At 40.2% G+C, this 26,000-nt stretch overlaps 1 protein-coding gene across 10 annotated transcripts in view; it reads left to right on the top strand.

The window, feature by feature from the left end:
- The window catches only part of LOC311588645 (contactin-4), a 980,815-nt gene that overhangs the window by 937,556 nt on the left and 17,259 nt on the right, over positions 1 to 26,000 (top strand). For 8 of the 10 annotated variants that reach the window (XM_084766525.1, XM_084766522.1, XM_084766524.1 and 5 more), the window contains 6 exons: positions 7,812 to 7,987; positions 13,767 to 13,887; positions 17,958 to 18,116; positions 21,230 to 21,379; positions 23,032 to 23,102; positions 24,134 to 24,368. In XM_084766525.1, coding sequence (XP_084622651.1) covers positions 7,812 to 7,987; positions 13,767 to 13,887; positions 17,958 to 18,116; positions 21,230 to 21,379; positions 23,032 to 23,102; positions 24,134 to 24,368 — 912 coding nt within the window. Of the gene's footprint in view, positions 1 to 7,811; positions 7,988 to 13,766; positions 13,888 to 17,957; positions 18,117 to 21,229; positions 21,380 to 22,395; positions 22,713 to 23,031; positions 23,103 to 24,133; positions 24,369 to 26,000 lie in introns of those variants that run through there. The other 2 variants (XM_084766531.1, XM_084766523.1) reach the window with 2 other exon arrangements.

The raw sequence follows: 26,000 nt of genomic DNA, 5'->3' as shown, positions 1-26,000 counted from the left end.
CTTTTTGATATATATCTTATAGAGAATTGATAAATTAATTTGTCCAGCATTGATTTTATTTTTATTGAAAAATAGGGGCCAACTAAAAAGTGTTGAAGATTACCCGCAAGTATGTGACTCCAGCATTATTATTATCATCCATCAATAGCTTTTGCTGTGGCATTTATTATTGAAAGCAGTTCTCTATCCATTTTCCCTTAAGTCATTAAAAGTAAAACTAGCTATTAGCTCTTTGGCAAGTTGCACACCTTTAAAGAGTTTCATACTTTTTAAAGCTCCTTCCTAAAAAAAGAAATGATAATTTAAAAGAAGACACACACACACAAAAAACCCCATCATCTCAGCCATCACAGTTAGGACATTTGCTAACAAATGATTCATGATGAGTAAACACACATCCATACACTCTTATACACACATCCACACACTCACACATTCACTAACACATTCACATAGGTATACACTTGCACACACATTGACACATACTCATACATACACATGTTCACACACACACTCACGTACACAAATAAATGAACATACACACTCACACACTCATACATGAGCACATAAATATACACAGCACATTTACTTGCTCACACATACACTCACACTTACACACTCATACACACACATACACACACACTTCCTTGATAGGCACCACGTGAATATCTTAGCATTGTGGTTGAAATGAAAAGAAATTGTAAAGGGAAATGGAAAATGTAATCTTGAAAAAGTAACATCAAAACTAGAGTCATTGGGCTTGAGGAGAAGGTTCAGTGAGTACGTTGTTGCCATGAAAAAAGGAGAATCTAAATTCATGTGCCCAAACACACATGGTATGCCTGTACTCCCAGGACTCCTACTGTGTGACAGGGTTTGGAAATAGAAGAAACCCCAGAGTCTCACAGACCAGCTGGGCAGGTGTGCGCAGATGAACAACAAAGAGATCCGGTCTCAAACAAGATAGAAATCAAGGACTGGCACGCAAAGTTGACTTTTTGCCTCTGCACATGTTCTAGGTATGCAAATACCTGTACTCACACACAGGCACATAAAAAAGTTTTAATGGAATTACTATCTCATAGGCACAAAGTACTTTTAAAATTAGTGTTTATTTGCTATAAAATGACTCATTTTATTGTGGCATATTTATGCATGTGGATCATGGACGTTTAAAATATTCAATCCTTATGCCCTTCTCTGCCTTCTTTATGCTTCCCTTCCTTTCTACCACATGTCATTATGTATATTAAGAGAATAGATAGGTAGGTAGATAGAGAGATGATAGGGAGATAGAGATAGAGAGAGAGAGAGAGAGAGAGAGAGAGAGAGAGAGAGAGAGAGAGAGGGTCCCTCTATAACCTTGCATGTGCTAGAACTCACATGGTGAGTTCAAGCTGACCTCTGTGAGTTTGAGGACAGCCTGGTCTACAAAACAAGTCCAGGACAGCTAAGGCTACACAGAGAAACCCTGTCTTAAAAATCCCCCCAGCACCCCCTAAAAACCATTGTTTATGGTAGTTAAACAATAAACATGGCTGTGTAGTTATTACTCTTGTATGACCAAAACCATTTGTTTCTACAGGCAATATCTATAATGTGAAATGCCTTTTTACCCATCATCAAGTCAGCACATAAAATGGCTTGGATATGTATTATGTACACATTCATTTGTTAGTCTGATTATTTACTTGTCTAATTATTAACTTTTCCTTGTGGTTGTTAAATTCTTTAAAACAAAGCAATTGGTCTATCTAGAAATCAATGCAGGAAATAAAATAATTTCTATAAGCTCTTAGTAGCTTAAGCAGTTAGTAAATAAGTGTCAGCATCAGTGCTCGAGCATCTTGGATTTGTCACTCTCCATGTTGGAAACCCGAAACAACCACAGACTGGATGTTTGAGGGTGTACTTGGTCCTACCTATTGTTGTCACTTAATTGCAACCAGATTCAAACAGCATCTTGAGTTTTAATTGCCTCTGAGAGTTCTGTGCACAGAACAATAGTGAGAGTGACTTGTCAAAACAGAAGTCATAAATACAGGTCCTTCGTGATCTTGATGAATTAAAACCAAAGGAAGGGAGACAGTTTGTTTTCACAGGAAGCCATCTGTTTATTTGTGTACAGCAGTTGTATTCAAATTTAAGGAAATTAATCAAGTAAAAGCATCAGAATTCATAACACAGTAAACAAGAGTGCTGAAGAGGTAAACACCGATAAAACCAAGGGCCTAATGAGGTTTTCAAGCTCCTTAGTTTAATCTTCTCTGGTCCCTGGGAGACCTCTCTGGTGTGTGGACATGCATGACTTACTTTGCATTGATTGTTGCTACTTCAGAGCTCAGACCATGAATTGGTAACAAGCACTAAATTAATGAATTAGCTCTTGTCAGTACTGCAACTTGGCCAGCACAATCCTTTATGTGAGAAACCCCACTGGTCCTTGGCTAACAGGCATTAGAGTTTCATTAATAAAAATCTGTTCCAGATCCCTGAATGTGCTAAGGATGTGACTTGGTATCACAAGGTATGCAAAGCCATAGGTACAATTTCTAACACAAAAGGCAAGAATTTATATAGAGAAGAGAACACGATTTCAAATATATGTAGATTTTGTTATATTTGCAGATTCCTTGTGGATATCTTAAACAAAGTCAGGGAATAACAGTTTTATGGTCTTGAGTCTGGACATTTGACTCTACTCTCCTAAATTTCACATGTAGGCTTACCACTAGAGGTAGCATTTTAGGAATCACTATGTGGTATCTATTTGTAGCAACAGGTCTATTACCTTTACATAATATTTGTGTCCTGTGTTATAAGCTCTTAGAATCCATCTGTACTTAAATATCTTCAGTTGACTACACATAATAAGGAGTGCAAATTGCTGCCTTATGCTCTTAGGCTTTTGATATGCAAGACTTGTGCACTGATCTTGTGTTCTCAGCTACATGAAGGAAAGGAGGATAGTACAACACACACTTCCTTATCCTCTTTTGGTCATCAATCTTCTTGTCTATTAGACAGAGATAATAATGCTGTCTACTAGGAATATGTGAGGTATGCTATGTGGAGTGCTTAACGGTGCTAAGGGTCTTAATAATGATTCTTATTATTTTGTCAGTCTCTTCAACGTGCACCAGTATATTGCACAAAGCCCACACAGGCATGGTCCTAGCAAAGATTTGGGAGTGAGCATGGGTTCCCACTCCTAACTAAGAAGTTATTTGCAAATGATGCCTTCTGGCAAATGGAAAATCAGTTTCCTCTAGTGGAGTATATCCACACTACAGGGAATGTCCTGTGCCCAGGAGTAGTTGGCCAATGCAAAACAAACTCCATTCTTTGGTTTGTTTGGATTGGTGAACTTTTTGTTTCATTTTATTTTGTCTGGACAGTTTGTGTCCTGTTGGTCCTATGCTTGTTTGCTTTGAGCTTCATTTTGGTGCTTTTGTTGGTTTGTTTGTTCAATTGATTTTTATTTTTTTATTTTGAAAGAAAGAAATAAAGAACATAAAGCTGGGTGGGTAGGAAGGTAGGAAAGTTCTAGAGTTCTGAGTTGGGGGAGAAGAAAAAATAATTAAAATATATTAAATATAAGTGTGTATTAAAACAAAGGAAACTCACATTATACATATATACTGTCTATATACACACACACACAATGATTGTCAATTAAAAGGAAAGTAGAGCCAAATGAAAAGTCTTCCATGAAATATTATTTCAAAATTCCTACCACAGATTTTAATCTAAGCAGTACATTTAATAAATAGTTTTATAAGTCTTAGAGGCAGGCTGAAACAGTTCTATGAATATGGAGGATATTTAATTTATGTTTTCTTTGTTGTTGTTTTTGAGGGTGGTAGTTTCGACTTAATATTGTTTGCAATTGTTGTTAGCATATAGGTAGCTACCTCTAGGTTGACTAGCAACTTATGATGTCATCGCTTACTGTCACCAGGTGTGTGACAGAATATAAAAAGGCCAACCTGCCACCTAGTCTATCTTACCCTCTTTCTCTCTTACTTCTCTCTCTCTTGCATTCTCTCTAGGGGGTGCCCCCTTTGCCCACCTCTCTCTCCCACTGTCTCGCTGTCTCTGTCTCTCTTTCTACCCTCATGGCCCACTCAGTCCTAACTCCTCTCCCTTTGCCTTCCCTCAAATAAACCTTCCCACATCTCCATTGTGTGGTATCTCATTCTTAATGAAAACAATACTTTGGTTTACTGCAAAGACCTTTGAGAAATACGACTGAATTCAGATTTCGATTACGAGGTGTGGACATGACCACTTTGTTGGTTGCTTGTTACCATTGTACTTTCTGACATCATTTGTGAAACTCTGTAGCACTGTAAACAACCACATGTGGGTTAAGAATTGACAAACCTTCTCTGCTAAGCAAGCTTGTTTCACCCCAAATAAAACAAACAAACAAAAAGTGTAAAGGGTAACATTGAAAACTAATAACTCTCGTAAACATTTTAATTTTAATTATGTATGCATGTCTGTGTGGGTGTGGACAGAGGTGGCAGATAATCCTGGAGCTAGAGTTACAGATGGTTATAACCTGCCTGATACAGATGCTCAGAACAAACTCAGGTCCTCTGGAGGAGAACATACTCTTGAACAATGAGACACATCTTCAGCCCAAAACTATTATTCTTTATTTTGAAGAAGCAATATACAGGTTTCACCTTCTTTGTGCTATTCATTACTTTTGTGGTTATATTTGTAATAAAATCCCTTAAAATGGCTACTAATTTCAAAGGGGCAAGTATAAATTGATTATGACAGCTTATGAAATAGCTTGATAAAGATATAAGTAAACACATATTAAGTTGGAAGGAATGTTGTGCTATGTCTGCACCACGTGTAAGAAATAAATCATTAGAGGGGAATAAAAGAGTAGCCATTATTCATATCAATTCAACCTTAAAATGACAGGAGCAGACTCCATTGGTTTGGAAGGTTGGCACCTAGAAGCCTGAGGCTCAGGCTCAGTATAAAGGGGACAGGAGAACACTGCACAGGGTCTAAGACTTAGTTTTTATTGGGAGGTGTGGGGATTGAGGAGGACCTGGTGAAGCCAGGCCCAGAAACTTGCCTTTTTTTTTTTTTTAACTATGACATAGGACATAAAGACAATATACCTGTTTTTGTTGTTGTTGTTGTTGTTGTTGTTGTTTTGTTTTGTTTCTCCCAGCTCCAGAGTCTGTGATAAGCATTAGCTACTTTATGAATTATGTGGGCAACTGATTTCTTAAAGCCCTGGGCCTGATTTAAGGCCCTGGTTTTGGGGTGAATCCACTAGCCTGCTTTTAGGGTATTGGCAACCCCTTACGTCAAGTCTCCCCCACGCCCCGCCATGGCTCTGTCCCCTTCTGTCTATCTGCCTGTCTACTCCTCTATTCCTCTTCCCCTAAATAAACCTCATTTATACCAGATAGGTTGCCTGGCCCTATTTATATATTATAAAAGGAGTAGGAGGTTTCCTTTACCATGTTTACAGTGTTTCAGTCAACTGAATAAATTGAGCCTGAAGATGGGGGGAGATTCTGCCTAAAGAGATGAGGGGCAGGGCTACAGTTGAGATGTAAAGTGAATAAATTAAAAATAAAATTTTAAAAAATGGCCAAAAAGAAAACACCCCAAAGAATAAATACCTTTTCTTTGTTTCTAGAACTTTTGTAATAAACTCTACAGAGTCAATGTCAAGTCACAGGTAGTAAAAGCATGAAGCCATGGAATTTTAAGAAATCCGAACTCTTTCTTCTGACGTCAGTAAAATGCAACTCCCATTGATGAGCAATTGTAAAATACAGAATAGCCCTCTGGAACAGGAAGCTATAGCTATTTCCTAAAGCTTGTCTGGGGTTTTCTCTGGAGCAATTACAAGGGAGGCTGTAGCATCTAGTAAGACAAAAAGTCAAAGAAACTAACCTTCTTACCTAATCACGAGGAAAGGCTCCTTGGTTCCTCATCTAGATGCATCCGTGGGGCGGGAGTAGCCATCATTATTATCACACTTTAAAACAACTCCTCATAGGCACTATTCTGTTTTATTTCATTCAGTTTTAGGTTCATTGACCACTGTCCAGACCTATACTTCAGTTCACTAAAACAGCTAGCTGATCAAGGCTTGAGGAGCGTTCCAATCCTTTACTGTCCTGGTTTCTCCACCAGTCAGTATTTGGCTGTATTGAGTCAGTCTTTTTCTGGATGAAATAATAAAATTAAGACTGGGCCCCCCAAAGAGTTGTAGGTCTGCCCTTTCTTGTAATAGATGGGGACTAGTACACCCTAGAGGCTGACCTAAATTGTTCCACCTCCTTAAATGTAACTTTTAGAACTATAGTATCTATCTATCTATCTATCTATCTATCTATCTATCTATCTATCATCTATCTATCTATCTATCTATCTATCTCATACAGGGTCTCTATGCATAGCCTTGGATATGCTGGAACTCACTATATGGAGCCTTGGGGGGGGAAGAAATTAAAGAAAAAAGGATAGTTTCACTACTTCTCAATCTTCTGCTAAGATCAAGGGAAAACAGAAGTTTTATGTGGATGTGGTTTGGTATTGCTTTTTGTGGAAAATTTTTTTTTTTTGCTTTGATTTGTTGTCCAGTTTCTGGATTTTTCCTCTCATTTTGATATACTACAATTCTAGACACTTTTGCAACAACAACAAAATGCAAAAGTCAAATAAGCTTCAAATTACATAGATTTTTAAACATAGATTTTTTTTTTCCTGCTTGTATGTATATAAACTGGTGGCATGACCATTGTGTGGTCTGGGTGTAGGGGAGGCTTTTATTTTGTATATGGGAGAGAGAACCACAAGGCGCATATTGAAGAGTCTAGAGCGAAGGGAGAAAACAGTAAAGGACATATGGCCAGGAGACAGGATCTGAGAGAACCAGGGCTGGAGAGAGACGGAGGCGGGAGACAGAGAAGACAAAGAGAGTGAGAAGAAGGGAGAGGGAGCACTGTGGAAATAACTGAGTTTGAAGAATGAGTAGCTGGGGGAAGAAAAGCCCACGAGCTAGAACATTAGCGTGGGGGAAGGGTGAGATGGGCTAGGATGTTGGCATGGACTCTGGAATGTGTAACAGCTATTTGTGCTCCTGAGGGAGCCTGGAGGCCAGCGTGCACTCTGGTATGCTAACAGACACCACAAATAGCCATTTGTCCCTTCTGCTAATGATAAGGGAAATGGCTCCTTTTTGTAGCAGGCAACTGGCTTCACAAATTCCTGAAGGAATGCTGGCTTTTGTCTAACCTCCGGAATGGAGGCGTTTTCCTTTGGACCTGACAGTATGAAACAGATATATAGCTTGTAGTGAGACCAGGGAGACATGCAAACCTTTTAAAAATAGGATCTTTCAGAGCAGCCTGCCAGCCAGTGAACCCTTGTGTGCATGTCTCCTGAGATCTCACCTCATGGCTTCTGGGCTGAATTCTATTGCTCCGTGAAAGTGTACATAGAGAGCAGCTTTATCTTTTTATATTGAAAATAACCTCCTGTCTGAATCTGGGCATCTCAGGTAACTTAATCTGGGTAATCTCAGCTTAAGAGAGAGCATCAAACCAAGTACTTTCCTGCTGCTGTAGGTTCTAAAGGGTTCTACACTGAATTGCCACACAAACTGATGAATTGTTTGTTTGTTTGTTTGTTTGTGGTGATGGCTAGGGGGAGTTTGATGGTACTGGAGATTGCATTTAGTGCTTAACATATGTGTGTAAGGAAAGTGATTTACCACTGGCCTGCATCTACAACCCTTGCTGTTTTCTTTCAAATTCTAGACCCAACAAAGGTGATGGTACCTCCTTCCAGCATGGATGTCACTGTGGGAGAAAGCATTGTTCTTCCATGCCAGGTGACACATGATCACTCGCTGGACATTGTGTTCACTTGGTCATTTAATGGACACTTGATAGACTTTGACAAAGATGGAGACCACTTTGAAAGAGTTGGAGGGGTAAGTATTAATGTCATACTATCCAGAGGAAATAGCACACCAAGAGTTCTGCAGTCTGATCCAAATTAATTTGTTTGGATTAACTTGCAAACAAATGTAAAGTCATTGTTGAAGCCTCTTATTTCACAGAATTCTTGATTCATTTCTGCATCATTGGTTGAGTAAGTGGTATTATATATAGCATGCATAGCCAACCTGATGTCAAGTTAGTTATTACTACTGTGTGTAAAGAAGGGAAGTGAAGGTCGAAGGAGTAATATGAAGTGCCTTTTCTCCACATCTGCTAAGTGAACAGACTCAGCTTTGAACTCCACAGCCTAAGCTCTACTCCCATACTATATAACAAACCACCACGCGGTTAATGAAGTATCTTAAAGATAGTTTCCGTGTACGCCTTTCAGCTGATACTGTAACTCTATGCTCCTATGGGAGAATCATCATCACAAGGTTGGCATTTGTTTTCTTGATTCTGCAAGTACACAGAGGTGACTTATTATCTCCATGGATCTGACTCCAAATACTTCAATTTTTGAAATGCCTTACTTTCTAGGACAATATATACATTATCATTGAATATGTGCCAAGAGAAGATTAAATCTGGGAACAACATTTGTCCATTGGAAAAGTTTTCCCCAATTATTTTTCTGTATTATCACAGCTTTACATTCCCATTGGTAATGAATATTCACTCTGGTGGTTGCCTTTGTAGAAGGACAAATCAGAAAGCACCGTGGTATAAAACGAAGACTATAATTTGAAAGGCACTACTCTCCCTCAACTGCCATAGAAATATGATATACTGATTTGCTCTTCTCTTCCCATGTGTACCCCTTTAGGTGGATTATAAATGCCCTGAAGCTAAGAACTCCTTCTATAAGATATATTGAGAATATATTTTCTTTTAGGGGAAGAATATATTTTCAACCTAACCCATGACATGCATGCCTAGTTTAGTATAGTTTAAGTTGCAGAACACTCATCTAGAGTCCCATTAAGATGTCCTCCCCTCTGTCCCAGTTTCCTTGTAAGTAAAGGCTTTCGTGGGACATGCCCCTTGGGCTAGTATGCAGATATAAGTGAGTATATACCATTTAAGTTTTTCTGCTTCTGGGTTAACTCACTCATTATGATCATTTCTAGCTCAATCCATTTATCCACAAATTTCGGGAATTCTTTGTTTTTAATAGCTGAGTAGTATTCCATAGTGTATATGTACCACACTTTATTTATCCATTCTACTACTGAGGGACACTTAGGCTGTTTCCATGTTCTGGCTATTATAAATAAGGCTGCTATGAACATGGTTGAGCAAATTTTCTTGTTGTGTGCTGGACCATCTTCTGGGTATATTCCAAGTAGAGGAATAGCTGGGTCTTGAGGAAGCAAACTGGGACAGAGGGGAGGACAGCTTAATGGGACTCTAGATGAGAGAAGCATGGGAGAATAGCAAAGTAGAAGGATCCAGAGGTCCTAGAAACCTACAAGTAGAACATTATGTTAGGCAGATTTGGGCCCAGGGGTCCCGCTCAAACTAAGGCACCAGCCAAGGACAATACAGGCGGTAAACTTTAAACCCCTATCCAGATCTAGCCAATGGTCAGAACATTCTCCACAGTTGAGTGGAGAGTGGGATATGACTTTCTCACATACTCTGGTGCCTCAACTTTGACCATGTCCCCTGGAGGGGGAGACCTGGTGGCACTCAGAGGAAGGACAGCAGGTTACCAAGAAGAGACTTGATACCCTATGAGCATATACAGGGGGAGGTAATCCCCCTCAGGAACAGTCATAGGGGAGGGGAATAAGGGGAAAATGGGAGGGAGGGAAGAATGGGAGGATATAAGGGATGGGATAACCATTGAGATGTAACAAGAATAAATTAATAAAGAAAAAAGAAAAAAAAAGAAATAGAGGGAATAAAAAAAGAAAAAAAAGTTGCAGAACACTAGAAGAGATCTGAATGAATATTCTCTTTATTCCCTCAAGGATGATATTTAAATGATATCACTTTGAATACCCAGGAGAGAAGCTAATTCATGACACCAGAGGCTGTCTCTGTTTGTTAAGGATTCTCTTTTGGAATATTCGTTGAGTAAGGCTGTATGATTTTGCCATTATTAATCATTCTGGGCCTCTTTCATGTAGCCCAGCTTAGTGAAAATGAGTCTACTTCCTTAATGCCTTAATGGTATCAAATACTTTAAAGTCTAAAAATATACTTAGCCCCATATGTATCACAAACACACACACACACACACACACACATGCACACGCACACACACACACACACACACACACACACACACACACATTTAAAACTCTAATGGCTGTACACTCTGAAAGGTTTTTTTTTTTTTAAATAACAGGGTAGTATACATTGAGACAACCCTTTATCAACTAAGCTGAATAGTTGACTTTCACATTAAAACCAACATTGTAAGAAAAATTCATATGAAAAATATGATCTCTGAAATTTTCATGAGCAATAGCTAATTAGCATGGGTTGACAATTGATGACTGAAAAAGATCCCTGGCCAATCAGACCTACTAGCCATTATGCACCATTTCAGCTGAGATACAGAGGAAGCATCTCAACAGAGCAAAGGACCACAGACACGTATCATTCACAGACATGCTTTCACTCAACCACCTGTAGTGGTACACACCTGTAATCCCGGCATTCAGGAAGCAGAAAAAAAAAAAAGGATCTGAGTTTGAGACAACCTTGTGCTACATAGTGAGGTGTAGGCCATCCTGGTTTCCATAGAAAAACCCTATCTCAAAAACAAACAAAAACAAAAACAAAAGCACTAAGAAGCATAATAATTGTTCTCATTAGCTTTTCATATAAGAAACATTTCTCTCCTCTGTGCAACTAGTATAGTCATCAGGATCAGCAATTCACTATTGCAACAAACAAAGAGAGGGAAGTAGGTTAGTCACTACGGTCACCCATGGTGATAATTTTAGGATTTCACAGTTGAGAGGGTAACTATGTACCATTCTACACTCAGACTCACTTGAGTCTGTGTTTCCCAAGTCAGCATAATGAAAGAATGGTGGACAAATCTGGCCTATTGGGTTTTAGGAAATGTTGCTGTTTTGTCATTCTCTGATGTCCTCTAGTGCTCTTTCAGAAACAGAACAGAGACCACAGTTGGAGTAAGAGTTAAGTACGCTGCTACTATTTCATTCTGCTTGGTAGAAACATAAATGTAGACCTCAGTAACAGTTTGATCTGGATATTTCTAAGGAAAAGAAGAGCCTCCCTTTGTGAGACTCTTACTTCAATCCTTTCATTTTTTTTTTCAGTTTGATTTAAAAGCTATAAATCTCACCAAAATTTAAGAATAGCTAAGACACGTTCTTAGTCACAGAACCATGAAATTGTGTTAGTAGGTTGCTATGTGTTGAAGTAGACTTACAGTAAGTTTCTTTGACACTCATCCCCTAGTGAATAGAATGAATCCCTGAGACAGGATAAAAATATTTTCCTAATGTCAATATACCTTCCACATTAAGATCAACATAGCTCCTACCCTAAAATCAATATGGCTTCCATTTTAAAGTAAATATGTTGCTCACCTTAAGATCACTATGGTATCCTACTCCCTGAACACATTTCCATTATGAAGCTTAGTTTTTATTTAAGTATCCTCTTAAAGCCCCAACATGTGAATTATTTTAGGTTCATAATGCTGATTCCTTTTATTTGCAAGGCATCTAATCATTCATCAATCATCTTCTTATTATATACGCGCTCCCCAATCCTCACAGGAACCCTATGAAATAAGCCAGTAATTATTTTCCCATTTTTGTACTGAAATGTGTTCAGTATATAGTGGAAAAGGATGCGAACACAAGTGTTATAAATAAAAGAACTTTCAGACAAAAAAACATCTCAGCTCTTCCTGAATTAGATTTAAGGTCTTTGACATGATTATTTCACAAAGAAAATTGATCACAGCCATCAATAAGACAAGTTTAAATTTACTCTATGCTTCATAGTCTGTGAAAGGATTTCACAGAGATATCCAGTCCCATTTGATTTTCACAACATCGCAGGTAGGGAGGGCATCCTTCTTTGAAAGGTCAATAAACTGAGAGGCAGACAGATTAAGAGACTTAGATGAAATCACACAGCAGGGATGGGGCCAAGCAACTAAGTCTCCAAACTGAGGCTCTGCCTCCAAGACATATTCCTCTCTCACTCTCTTTTTTTTTTTTTTTTAATCCTAGTGGCAACAGTTGGCACGCCTGACTTTTTCCTTGTTCCCAGTAAATAGGCATGTGACTTGTTTTAGTGAAACAAAAAGAAACCGAGGACTTGTTGCTTTCAAATAGGAATAAGTTCTTCTCTGGAGAATATATAATTATCATCAGTAACAAGGGTTGGGACAGGGACATGGCTCAGTTGGTGAAATGCTAGTCTGTTGAGCACAAAGACATAAATTCAAACCCCAGAACTTATATAAAATTCAGGCATGGTGGTACCTGCTTGCAATCCCCGTGCTGAGGAGACAGAGACAGGCAGATTGCTGGGGCTCCTTTGCCAGCCAGCCTCATCCACTTGGCAGGTTTTAGGCCACTAAGAGACCCTGTGTTAACTGACAAACTAGACTATTCCTGAGGAGTGACACATGAGGTCGTACTCTTCTCTGCATGTATCCACCACAGACATGCACCAGCATATACACAAACATGTTTACACATGTGCCCATACGTAACATACACACAGTAAACAACAGGGATTGGAACTGACTGTCTTTTGCTACTTACATGGCTTATAGAAAGGTGCTTAGCCTCTTTGTGTTAGAGATTTTTCATCTATAAATAAGCTAACAAGAGAACCTGCCCCATAGGACATGTGGGAATTGAGTGTGTTAACACAGCTAAAAGATTGGAAAGTTATGGGTGTGTACAAAATCCTACAGAGAGTCACCCATTATCACTGCTCTTTGGAGAAATAGCTTCAAAGTCTGTGCCAACTTCTGGTTCTGTAGTTTTGATTCCAAAAGAACATTTCTGGTCTAACCCACAAAATGGTCACTTCCTCATTCTCCAAGCTTCTCAATATCTGGGCAGTGAAACCAAACTCCAAGCTGGAGCAGTCTGGTGGAGAGATCACTTTCTATGTATGAAAAGTGATTTTCTGGTGAGCAGTGTAGAAATGGTTGTGGGGCACATAGGCATCCATACTAGGATGTAATTAGTCCTATTCATCTGCTAATCAAACACGCATTTGGCATTTGGAAAACAAATTAGCACTATTCCACACTAGATGATTCAAGATTTCCTTAGAGAGTCTGGCCTTCATAATCCTTTAATTCAAACCTGAGAGCAATCAAAATGCTGGCTGCAAGTCAGGGTTGTGCAGAAAGATGCAGATGCCTCCAAATGTAGGTTTGCCTCCTTTTTTTTTTTTCCAAAAATAGAATTTCAAAGTCTCAGAATGCTAGTGCAGGCAATAGGCTGAGAGCATGCTGAAGTGATCCCATAAGGCTTGATCAGAAGCCACATTGTGTAACTTTGAGTGATGCCACCAGGGGAAGCAGACAGATCCAGACACCTGAGCTCCTATAAAAGATAAGCTCTCTTAAAACATTGGTGTTCTTATCTCTCAGGTTGGCTCACATAGTTTTAATAGCCATGGCTTGCATCACTAATGCTTTCATCAGCCGGTGTAAAATAAATCCATTAGTCATAGTGTCCTTCATGTGATAATGATATTTAGGGCTCATTAAAAAGTAATTGTAGCCACTTTCCTCTACTTTATCAGCAGGATTCAGCTGGTGATTTGATGATCCGAAACATCCAACTGAAGCATGCTGGGAAATATGTCTGCATGGTCCAAACAAGTGTGGACAAACTCTCTGCTGCTGCGGACCTGATCGTAAGAGGTACTAGACTTTTATTTTTGTTTCTTAGTGCTTATTTTTTACGCTTTCAATATTTCTATGATATGTACTCTGCCACAGCAATGGACATCCTAAGTGGGTTTGAATTATGTTAAAACTGCAAAAGCTAACCACTACAAACTGTGGTTAACAGTCTACAAATGTTTCCTGAACATGTATTTCTCATAAGAGATGGACAAGCAGAAAGTGCACAGAGTAGGTCTAGTTCTCAGAATGAGAAGAACTCCCATTGAGTGCCCCAATTATGACTACTCAGGTGATAGGATGTTCTAGAATAACTTTTAGACTGACAAAAGCAATTAGGTAAAAAACACAACTAGCCCTTTTGTGTTTCATCTGGACTGAACCACATTAGTGTTTTAGGCTAGTGGTATAGCAGGGGCTTAAGGAAACTTTTTTCCCCCTAATGTTATTATGGCTGTGTTTACCACTCTGGAGGCGGTAGGATCTGGGAAAATGGAGCCAACAAATGAGGCAGTCTGAAAGTCTCATGCAATTGTCAACTTCATTCAGTGCATCAGACAACTTATACTCTGAGGGTTAAGAAAGATCACCTAAGGAAAGTTCTTATAGGTTCAAGATGTAAACAATCCAAGGACAACCCACACACGGCAAAAGCATGTTTTCTGTAGAGGCATATAAACATTTAATTGAATAATACCAGCAAGCAGTAATGAGTAATGTGAAGTTAACCCACACCTAGACACTATACCTGGGAGAACAAAAGACACATTCCAAGAACAATTTTGTGTTTTGAAGAAGCTGAGGTCACAAAACTCTTTTCTTGTGTTCTTATGGAATGTTCTCACAAGCATTCAGCATTTTCTTAATGCAACTTTGTTCCTGGACCATGTTCTGAGAGGGCTGCCTTGATTTTAAAATATGACTTGATAAGGAAACACTCATGTGCGTGGAATGTCATGAATAGGAGGGCACTTCATACAGAACACAGACCTTGAGCAGATTCTTAGTACTAGTGACATGGTCTAAGTTAAACCTTGCAACTACGGCTACCCTAAAAGAGTTTACCAGCTGGAGAAAATTCCAGGCTTCACATCCATTCATAAAAGACTTTTAGGATTTTTTAAAAAGAAAAACTTGCTTTAAACTCACAATCTTCTTGCCTCAGCCTGGAATTACAGCCTCAGCGCTGGAATTACAGATGTGTGCCACCACATCCTACCAACAGCAAAAAGAAACAGGGAATTGTCGTTGTATTTCATGTGAATGGTGTTTTATTTGCTTGTATCTGTATAGAGTGAGTATGCAGTACTCACAAAGACCAGAAGAAGGTGGCAAATCCCCCAGGAACTGGGGTAACAGATGTTTGTAAGCCACCATGTGGATATTCAGACCAGAACATGGGTCCTGCACAAGAGCAACCAGTGTTCTGAACCATTGAGCAATCTCTATCCCATCAAAATGAAAAAATAATGAAAATTAAAAGCTTTGTGAAACTGTGCACCCAACTTTTTTTTTTTTTTTTTAAGTTTTAAGTGTGCAGTCAGGTGGAAGTTAAAGGTCCGTGGTACAGCATTGAAGCCTTGGTCTCCACACCCAACTCTGCTAAACACAGAAACAAACAAACAAAAGCTAACCCAGATCATCAAATTAAACATATGCCTCAAAGCCATTAATCAGAATTCCTAACTGTTGGCAATGGGAATTTTTGGCCATCTACCTGAGCCTAAAATACAAACCCTGGCTCCAGGGGTAGGGTGAATCTGAGTGCACAGGGTATTTTGAGAATCAATTGAAAGGATTGCTCTATGGCCCAGGCAGATGTGAGGGGGAGCTGCACAGGAACTAGCAACTTAATTGTCAAAAGAGGTTAAAGAGAAACTTCATTCCTGTTATGACTGCTTTAGTTACCTCTTAATTGCCACACACAAAAAAAGTGAACCATAAAGATAAAGGCCAGATAAAAATGAAAAATTATATTTTCAACTCCGGTAGCTCTGCCTACAGAATAACTTACAAAAATGTGTTTATTTCCATTTTTAAAATACACTAGAGCTGATCTGCTCTCCCCTTAGGGACAAAAGAATTCTGTTGCTGGTAATTTATCCTCTATTTAATTAGGATAATGTTCAGATCAGCAGTTTAAAAACCAATAAATTAGACTAATAAATATTTAAATCAGTGGTACTTGAAGTTCTTAAATGATATTGTATACTTCATTTCACAGAAAATATCACTGGATACCAAGAGGAATTTGCTAACGCAGTCTAAAAGAAAGTGTAGCCCCATCAGTTAATAAAGCCAATAAATTAATATGACACCTAAAGCCACAGTCTTTTATTTTCTCTCCTCTTGCTCTGTCCTTGCATCTTTCATGCACATTGCAGTGGGGAGACGGAAACGTACTTCACTGCCCTTAAGAGGGTTTTGTATTTGGAATGAGTGCGGGTTTGTATGTTGACTCTGGACCTTTTCGCTCCTTTGTTTAACCTGCAACTTTCTCATGGCCTCTAGTAAGCCTCCCTTCCTTGAGCAAGAAATCAGACACCAGCAACAGACCACTTCTCCTAGTGCTGGGACAAAAACATCTTACACTTTGATCAGTGGGTACTTTTTTGTTGTTTTTAAAAACAGGTCCACTTTCCCTAACACACAGTAGACCGTCCCCAAGAGCACAGCTATGCAATGGTGGAGCTGGGTGACAGGAAGATAAAGGATGAGAGAAGCCCTAAAAGCATCTTCCTCCCTCCGGTGACAAGCCCACGCCACCCCCTTCATTTCCTTCCTCCACAGTGGCCACAAAGGGGCCCAGATACTTCCTATTGATTTAATTCTTTGAGCAGTTGAAAGGGAACACTCTTCTATTTGTGGTAGAGTCTACAGGCTCCCAAACAACATTCACAGAAAAAGGGCAGAGATACTAGGAGGATAAAGCTGCTCGGGTACAAAGGGGTGTATATTGTCTTCTGGACTTTACCTGGTTATTAGGAGTAAAGACCAAAGGTTACCTCAGCTCTGTCTAGGTGGCATTAGACTGCCATGCTGAAATGTCACCATGGAAAATTAATCAGTTCCAACATACACATTTGCAGACATTTCATTCAGGAGTCGGGGGGAAGAAGATAAATTTAGCCTCACCTGTGAATCCATAAAAGTGATTTTTTAAAGAAGCAGAGAGACTGCAGAGTATTGCATAAAGGTGAAAGGGTGAATTTCAGAACAAAGTCTTACCTGGGGGATTCCCATTAACTTTTCACCACTCCACGAGAGGTGTCCTTTCTACCTTGTCCCTGTGCCACAGCCCAGGAATCTTCTGAGAACACACTGGATTGCTAAATTGGGCATCAGAAAAAAATCTTGGGAATCCTTCTTATGTCTCTCCAACAAATATGGGACTTGTCACCCTGTTCTCTCATCACTACCTTCTCTTCCAAGGTGGTCAGTTGTCATTTAGACTACATTTTTAAAAGTTCGTTTAACTGTCTGGCCACAGCTTCTAATACTGACAACTAGGTGTGTCCTGGATCTTTACTCTGACCCTGTTGTTGTTTCACCTGCGAATTGTTTCCCATCCCTCTGTGTAGGATCTCCAGACCTTCGTGTAGGTGTGATTTCTACCCCTTCCAACTGTTTAGGTCCATGGAAGTAGAGAAGCAATAACCGTCAGCAGGATAAGTAGGAAAAATATAGGTATAATGTATAGAAACTGCTCCAGAGGGACGTTAGTCTCCAGCTTAGTTTTAAAATTACTTCAAACAGAAGGATGGTCCTGTGACCCTTGAAAACTGGTCATTTTCACAGTAGCCCCTTTGCACGCAAGCACATGCAGCTTCTGGATACAGTGAAGAGGGCAGACAGTGCCTCAACATCCTCTCCTAGAAACGGGCTTAGAATGAATGAGTCAGTTCATTGCTATAATTTCAAAGCTAAAGAAGTCACTTGTTACCCAGCTGATTTCCAAAAAGAAGTTATAGGATAGATATGTAAGTAAATAAATGATGGAGTAAGCCAATAGCCCATTTAAGTAAGTAGATTATATACTTGGCCATCTGAGTACATGGTCCACTTCTGAATACCTTGCTCTCTCCCAGGCCCTCCTGGTCCTCCAGAGGCCGTGACCATAGATGAAATCACAGACACTACTGCTCAGCTGTCTTGGCGACCTGGACCTGACAACCACAGCCCCATCACCATGTATGTGATCCAAGCGAGGACTCCATTCTCCGTGGGCTGGCAAGCAGTCAGCACAGGTATCATACTGCATGCTGAGTGCTGGTGTCTACCAGAGACTTCTAGGATGGCCTGTGAATGAAATATGGAAGAACTGGGATACATCTAGGCCAACACAGCTACAAATGATACATTATATCTGTGTCTCCCAGACACAATCCAGCTCTACTATGCTTTCTTTAGTGTTTTCCTCTACATTAATGTATATTAATGTCATGGGTCTAAGCATTTTAATCTATGAAATGATTGGTGTGCTGTGCTGGGTATTTTTATTTTCTTAACAAGCTCGGGGCTATTTACAAAAATAAAATGCATTGATCTGTGTATTACTTAAAATCACCTCTATACTACAGTGTTCCGCATTGGAAAGTAGTGGAAAATGCAAATCTATAATCACAGTATTTGCAAGGTTCATGGACAGCTGTCTAGAATAAAATACCTAAGAACTGTGTGGAGGCTTTTGCCTTGCTGCCTTCACCTGTACATGGATTAATTTGGAGATGACAAGGCATGAAAATGTTTTAATCAGTTCCACAAACTCTAGTGTGCTTTTTTTTTCCCGCTTTTTTCTCCTCAGGTATCAAGCTCTTTTGTCATTTTGACAAATACTTGTGAGAAATAGTTTAAGAGGGATAAGGATTGATTTTGGTTCATGGTTTTAAGGGTTGGCTGGCTTGGGGCCTGAAGCTATGGAGAATGCCAGGGTAGAGAGGACATGGTATGTCAGAACTCAAAAATATGGTTTCTGGGAAAGAGAGACAGGTAAGCACCAAAAACAGGACTTTCATCAGAGGAGTACCCCAGTGACATACCACTTCCAGCTAGATCCACTTCCTAAGGTTTAGTCACTCCTCAGTACCCCAGGGCCAAGATTCCATCAAGTGATCCTTTGATGGAGATTTCAGGTTCAAACCATTACACTGTTGTTACTTTAAGTAGTAGCATATCATTATTATAGTGAAGTAATTCTCACTTTCTCTTTGTTACATCAGTTCACTCAAGTCAGACATCAGTTGCTGATACCATAAGACACAAAGTCTTCAAGGGTCAAAGATGTTTCATTAAATTATTCTCACTTTACATGTTTTCTACTTTTGATATATGATTCTAATGGTAAAGTAAAATTATTGTATTTGCACTCAAATTTGGTTACTAGGCCTCTTTAACAGAAAAAGAAAATGAACTTCTACAGAGATCTGTTGGTTAGCATAGTAAAGACAATGATCATTTTTCTTATATTCCTAAAACACCTCTTTGAATCCACAGAAAGTCAGTGTTTACAGTCAGAAAACCAGTTCTGAGATGTGTCAAACTAAAGGAATCGGGGGTATGTAATAGAAACATATAGTATGAAATTTACAAAGAATTAATACAAATATTATATTCTATGGGAGTCTGTGGGAGTGACCCTAGCTGAGACTCCTAGTCACAGGGGATATGGAGCCTAAACTTGCTACCTCCTTCCACTGGAGGTAGGGGGATACCAACCCACCCATCAAACCTTTGGCCCAAAATTTGTCTTACCTAAAAGAAGTGTAGGGATAAAGATGGAGCAGAGATTGAGGAAATGTCAAACCAGTGACTGGCCCAACTTGAGACCTCCCCCATGGAAGACAGCCAACCCCTGTCACTATTAATATACTCTGCTATGCTTGCAGACAGGAGCCAGTTGTCGTCTGAGAGGTTTCATCCATAAGCTGATGGAAACAGATGCAGAGACCCACTTCCAAACAATAGGCAGAGATCTGTGGTCTTGTGGAAAAGTGAGGAGAAGGATAGAGGGAACCAAAAGGGTCAAGGACACCACAAGAAGACCTACAGAGTAAACTAACCTGGGCCCATGGGGGCTCACAGAGACTGAACAGCCAAGCAAAGAACATGCATGGGCTGGACCTAGACCCCCTACACATATGTAGCCGATGGTCAACATGTGGGTCCCCTAAGAATGGGAGCAGGAGCTGTCTCTGACTCTGTTTCCTGCCGCTGGATCTCTTTGCCCTAACTGGTCTTCATTTCCAAGCCTCTGTAGGAGAGAATGTGCTTAGGCCTACCGTGACTTGAGATGCCAGGGTGGGTTGGTACCCCTTGGGGGCTTCCCTTTCTCTGGGAGAGGGGGCAAAAGGGTGGGACTGGAAGGAAAGGAGGGAGTGGGCTGGGATTAGGCTGTAAAATGATTAAACAAATACATGAAACTTTAGATTATCAACAATACAATTTATATAAATTGCGTAAAATTGGACCCAACATTTATTTCTCCCTCAAGACATCATCAAGGTCACACATCCATCCTTTGCAACTAAAGGAATGTGTATTTTGCTTGCAAGAATTCCTGTTTGTCTAATTTCTTCCTCAAATTTCCCTCATCTCAAAGGGAAAAATGAAATATTGACAGGGGTTAGGATAGGTGAAAGGATTAAAACCTAAGAGAAATGACAATAAAATTTTACAAAAAGGAAATATAGCATTAATATGAATGAGAGAAGAAAGATAAAAAATATCCCTACTGCAGACAGCAACAACTGTGTTATGATTTGAACTTGAAATCTGCCTCAAAGAGTCATGTGATGAAAGCTTGGTCCTAGACTAATGGCATTACTTCAGGAAGCGACAAAACCATAGGAGATGGATCTAGCTGGAGGTGGTATGTCACTGGGGTACTCCTTTGAAAAGTATCCTGTCTTTGGTGCCTTCCTGACACTCTCTGTTTGCAAGACACTAGGAGGCTTCCAACTCTGAGCTACTGTGTTCCCACCACCATGGCATTCTGCCTGGCTTCAGTACCCAAGCACTGAAACCAGCCAACCTTTGACCAAAACCTCTAAAACTGTAGACCAAAACTAATTCTTTCCCCTCTCAGACTGTTTCTCCCAAGTATTTATCACAACGACAAAAGAACCTAACACAGAAGCAGAAAAGAAAATGAAAGCATGGACTAGAATTTGTGAAATTGTTATACAGTATGTTTCGACCTCCTCATCACCATGCCAGGAGGCTAACTGTGATGCCTTTCCTGGAGGTGGTAGTGGTGCTGCTGTTAGAGATGATGTTACATGTTCCTAAAATCATCTCTGCATTTTGTGGGTCCAAGTGGATTCTCTTTAAGCCTTCTCACTCTCCGTTTGATCTCTTTCAGTTCCAGAACTCGTTGATGGGAAGACATTCACGGCAACTGTGGTAGGCTTGAACCCCTGGGTTGAATACGAATTCCGCACTGTTGCAGCGAATGTGATTGGCATTGGAGAACCCAGTCGACCTTCAGAGAGAAGGAGGACAGAAGAGGCTCGTGAGTACCCATCAAGATATATATCATCTGGTATGGCAGCTCCCATTCCTTCTCAACCTGGGACTCCAATGACACTTTCACAGGGGTCACCTAAGACCATTGGAAAGCACAGATATTTACATTATGATTCATAACAGTATCAAAAGTACAGTTACGAAGTAGCAATGAAGACAATTTTATGGTTGGGGGTCACCACAACCTGAGGAATTGTAGTAAAGGGTTACAGCATTAGGAAGGTTGAGAACCACTACCTTAAGGAGGAACCATGACTTCTTCCTGATCATTAGCTTCAATGAGCTCTATATTTTACACACCTTTTACCTTAAAGGATGATAACAATCATAAACCAGACCAGCAGAATCTCAACCGTGGGAGTACTGAGCTTTGATCAGCTTCTCGGTCCTCTATTGAGCCCATTGGTATAGCAAGAAACAATATAGTACCTCTGCTTAAATCTTTCAAAAGTCAATTCTTTCGTCTTCATATATGTCAGAAAAAAAAAAATCAGATGGTCAGAGAACATTTCCTCAGAAATCTTTGTTAGCATTTTCTTAGGACATAAACAATTGCCACAAGTAAATGATGAGACTATGCTGCATATAGCTTGCTTGATGAACACAGGATGAAAGTAATGTATACCCAGCTGGGCCAGATTGTGCTCTTGTAAATTGGGGATCCTGTTGTGTGGTCTCCATAGAGTTCCCAGCCATGAGAGTAACAATGATTTATAAAGGCATAACAAGATCCTAAGTAGGCCAACAATTCTACCTTATTCTTGAAATTGATGGGGGGGGGGGGAATACATCTAGGAATGTATCGTTGGATTTAACCAATAAGATATACTGACTCACCAGCTGTAGGTCCCCAGCTACTTATTTAAAGAGTCTTCCTGAAGTTCTTCATTCATATGACGGCATAACTAATACTACGCTCTCTTCTCCCATCTCCAAAACTATAGCTCTGATCTGCCCTGTCATCTTGAAAAGGAAGTGAGTCTGATTTCCCCTCTTTTACAGAGAAAACTGGGCATCAGAGAGGTTAAGCACTGTGAGCCAGGGTTCAACCTATGTCCACCACTTCCTTCAACACCCTGCTCAAAGCTCACCTTCTTCTGAGAAGCCATTAGCCCAGCACTCCTCTGATCAACCTGCTACTCCAGAACACCACTGCTCTTCTCTATTATGTCTTCGACATCATTGAGTGTTGTCCACGTTTCTCTGTGACATTCTGCATGTGCTCTCACCCTCCCACTAGATTGTAAGGTGGCACAGTTAGTCCCACCTTTCCTTTGTGTTACTACCACATGGTTAATAAAGGTCTAACCAAGCATGAAGACAGATTTTTTTCAGTCCTTTCTTCTTCTGTGGAACTCCTAGGTCTTTAAGGATGGCGCTAAACAATTGGTCAGTAGTATCTGGTAATGTGTATACCCTGTTGAACCAGAAACAGGTAATTAATAGCAATTTTTTTGGGACATTTTGTTTCTTCAAGTCAGTACAGTGCTCCCCCTGTGGCGTTATTTCTGATTTCCAAAAACAAAGGGGCATGTGTCGAAGTATTCACTAACAGTGAGTCGCTCCATCTGGGCATCACCTAACCCCCATTTGTCATAAGCATTTGAAATAACTTAGTTTCTTTTTTGTCTCCTGCAGTCCCTGAGGTCACCCCGGCTAATGTGAGTGGTGGTGGAGGCAGCAAGTCTGAACTGGTTATCACCTGGGAGGTAAATCCATGACAGAACCAAAGAGACATGCATTTGTCTGGGCTATTCTGTTATATTCCTCCATATGACAAGAAGCCAAAAACTGTCCCCCTCTGTTTCTGAGAAATCTATTAATGGCTATCAGGAAGTGAAGGTGCTTGGCCACCCAGTGTTAAAGCAAGTTTTAATTTGACTGCTCACAGGAAAAAACAATCATGAGAGAGGAGATAACGCAAGTTTTAAAAACAAAAAACAAAAAACCAATAAGGAAGTCTGGTTCAGAGGAAATCAGTCTTTCTTTTCTTTCTGAATTGCTGCATGGCCAATTGATTTAAAACATCTGCCAGCTATAGATTGAGTGTCCCAGAACAATTTCCTGGCAGTTGGCTTTGCTGCTGGGTTATGAGGTATTTCTCTATAAACAACCTGGAGGAAGGTTAGTCACCAATTTATTAAAAATTGATTTTGAGAGAGGAGGTGGGAGCTTCAACAAGGGTTTGAAATGTGTTCCAAAGATTTTAGACAATGTCCCCTGAAATAAAAAGCCTTTCATTCACCCAGAGTCCCATTAGAAAAAGGAAAGAAAGCTCTCCCTCCCTCCCAGCTGAGCTCAGAGTCTCTCCTGAGGGGCAGAATCTTGCCTGAACAGAGATGGCCCTCTTTTATGAATTCTTTTTGTCTATTTGGCACTGAAGGAAACTGACTATTAGATGGTGCATGGAGGAAGGGTTGTTTTGTAGGAAATGAGCTCTGTGGTTAATTGGCCATCATTTGTAGCTGTTTCAGAGTTGAGTCCACCTCCCCAGAGCCCAACTCACCACAGCAAATCTTTATTTCATTTTTCAGGACTGTTAATTACTCTGGTACCACATGAAAATCTTGGGCAGGTTAAAGTATAGCCCTAAAAGACTTGTGAAAATAAAACCCAGTATAAAGTGGTGAGGGAAATACTCTTAAATATTTGAATCAATTGAGGCAAGAATTGGGGAGTAGCCTTTAATATTTTAACCAAACTACTATGCGTTCTGAATATGGCCTCTTTTCCTCACCAGACAGTCCCTGAGGAATTACAGAATGGCAGAGGCTTTGGTTATGTGGTAGCCTTTCGGCCACATGGCAAAATGATCTGGATGCTGACTGTGCTGGCTTCAGCTGATGCCTCCAGATATGTGTTCAGGAATGAGAGTGTGCGTCCATTCTCTCCCTTTGAGGTTAAAGTGGGTGTCTTCAATAACAAAGGTGAAGGCCCCTTCAGTACCCCCACCGTGGTGTATTCTGCTGAAGAAGGTACGGTTCATGCTATCTTGATTTTTCTTCAATTCTCAAATGATGTTCCTTTCAGGCTCTATGATCAACTTAGAGTATAAAATAATAGAAATCAAAAGAGGTTTCTCATTAGAGACAGTATGTTATAAAATCATTGGTTTACTATCTACCATTTCTCTCTCTCTTTCTTTCTCTGTCTCTTTCATTCTCTCTCTCTCTCTCTCCCTCTCTCTCTCTCTCTCCCTCTCTCTCTCTCTCTCTCCCTCTCTCTCTCTCTCTCCCTCTCTCTCTCTCATTTTTAGAAATACAGCACCCCTGACTATGTGTGCTATACACCAGCAATCCTCGAATATGCGAGGTTAAGCCAGCCTGGGGTACATGGTTGAACCTGTCTCCAAAACAAAAAAATTCAGTGACAGCTCTATCATATATAAAAACATGTGGCTTTCCATCAATTGATTGCATTCCTTAAGACCAAGCAAGAGAGCAAACATCTTGTGTTATCTTCATGTTTATTTTTCTGTGTGTCTATTATCTATCTATTGATACATAAATACCATGTACCTATCTGTTATCATCATTTTAAAAGAATCATGTTGTATCTTTTTTTTAATTAATTTATTCTTGTTACATCTCAATGGTTATCCCATCCCTTGTATCCCCCCATTCTTCCCTCCCTCCCATTTTCCCCTTAATCCCCTCCCCTATGACTATTCCTGAGGGGAATTACCTCCCCCTGTATATGCTCATAGGTTATCAAGTCTCTTCTTGGTAACCTGCTGACCTTCCTCTGAGTGCCACCAGGTCTCCCCCTCCAGGGGACATGGTCAAAGGTGAGGCACCAGAGTACGTGAGAAAGTCATATCCCACTCTCCACTCTGTATATATTCACTTATATCTGCATATTAGCCCAAGGGGCGGATCCCACGAAAGCCTTCACTTACCAGGAAACTGAGACAGAGGGGAGGACATCCTATTGGGACTCTAGATGAGAGAAGCATGGGAGAATGGCAAAGTAGAAGGATCCAGAGGGTCCTAGAAACCTACAAGTACAACATTATGATAGGCAGATTTGGGCCCAGGGGTCCCGCTCAAACTAAGGCACCAGCCAAGGACAATACAGGCGGTAAACTTTAAACCCCTATCCAGATCTAGCCAATGGTCATGTTGTATCCTTTTAGGTGAATATCAAGACAGAATATTTCATTCTCTTCCATCACTTATGTTTTAAGCCACTTTGCTCTGACTGACTTCTTAGGAGAGGATTCATAAAGCTGCTTGATTGCAAGCATTGCCGTTCACACTGTCATAATGTTCAAGAGCCTTCATATTATTACTTCTTCTGGGAGGTCCCTGAACTCAAAATGCCTCTCACGCAGTCCTCAGTATGCTTGGAGCACACCATTGTTGTTGTAATGATGAAATTCAGAATTAGGTCATATAAGAGCATCTGAAAGTTGAGACATTGGTTTGATGTCAGCAAGGAAATGACACGTTCTTCTTCCCTGTGGAGAAATAATTCCCCTAGAGGCAGCAGGTTCCCAGGGCCTCTCCCCTACCTCTCTGCTGACTCTCACAGCTCCCCTCTGCATATTACAACCACATGCGAAACTATCCGAACCAAATCTTCTGTCCTCTTGCGTGTGCTTCAGC

Source organism: Acomys minous, assembly GCF_964271855.1.
Source record: "Acomys minous genome assembly, chromosome: 17".
NCBI classification, from domain to species: Eukaryota; Metazoa; Chordata; class Mammalia; order Rodentia; family Muridae; genus Acomys; species Acomys minous.
This window is presented reverse-complemented; position numbering and strand designations above follow the sequence as displayed.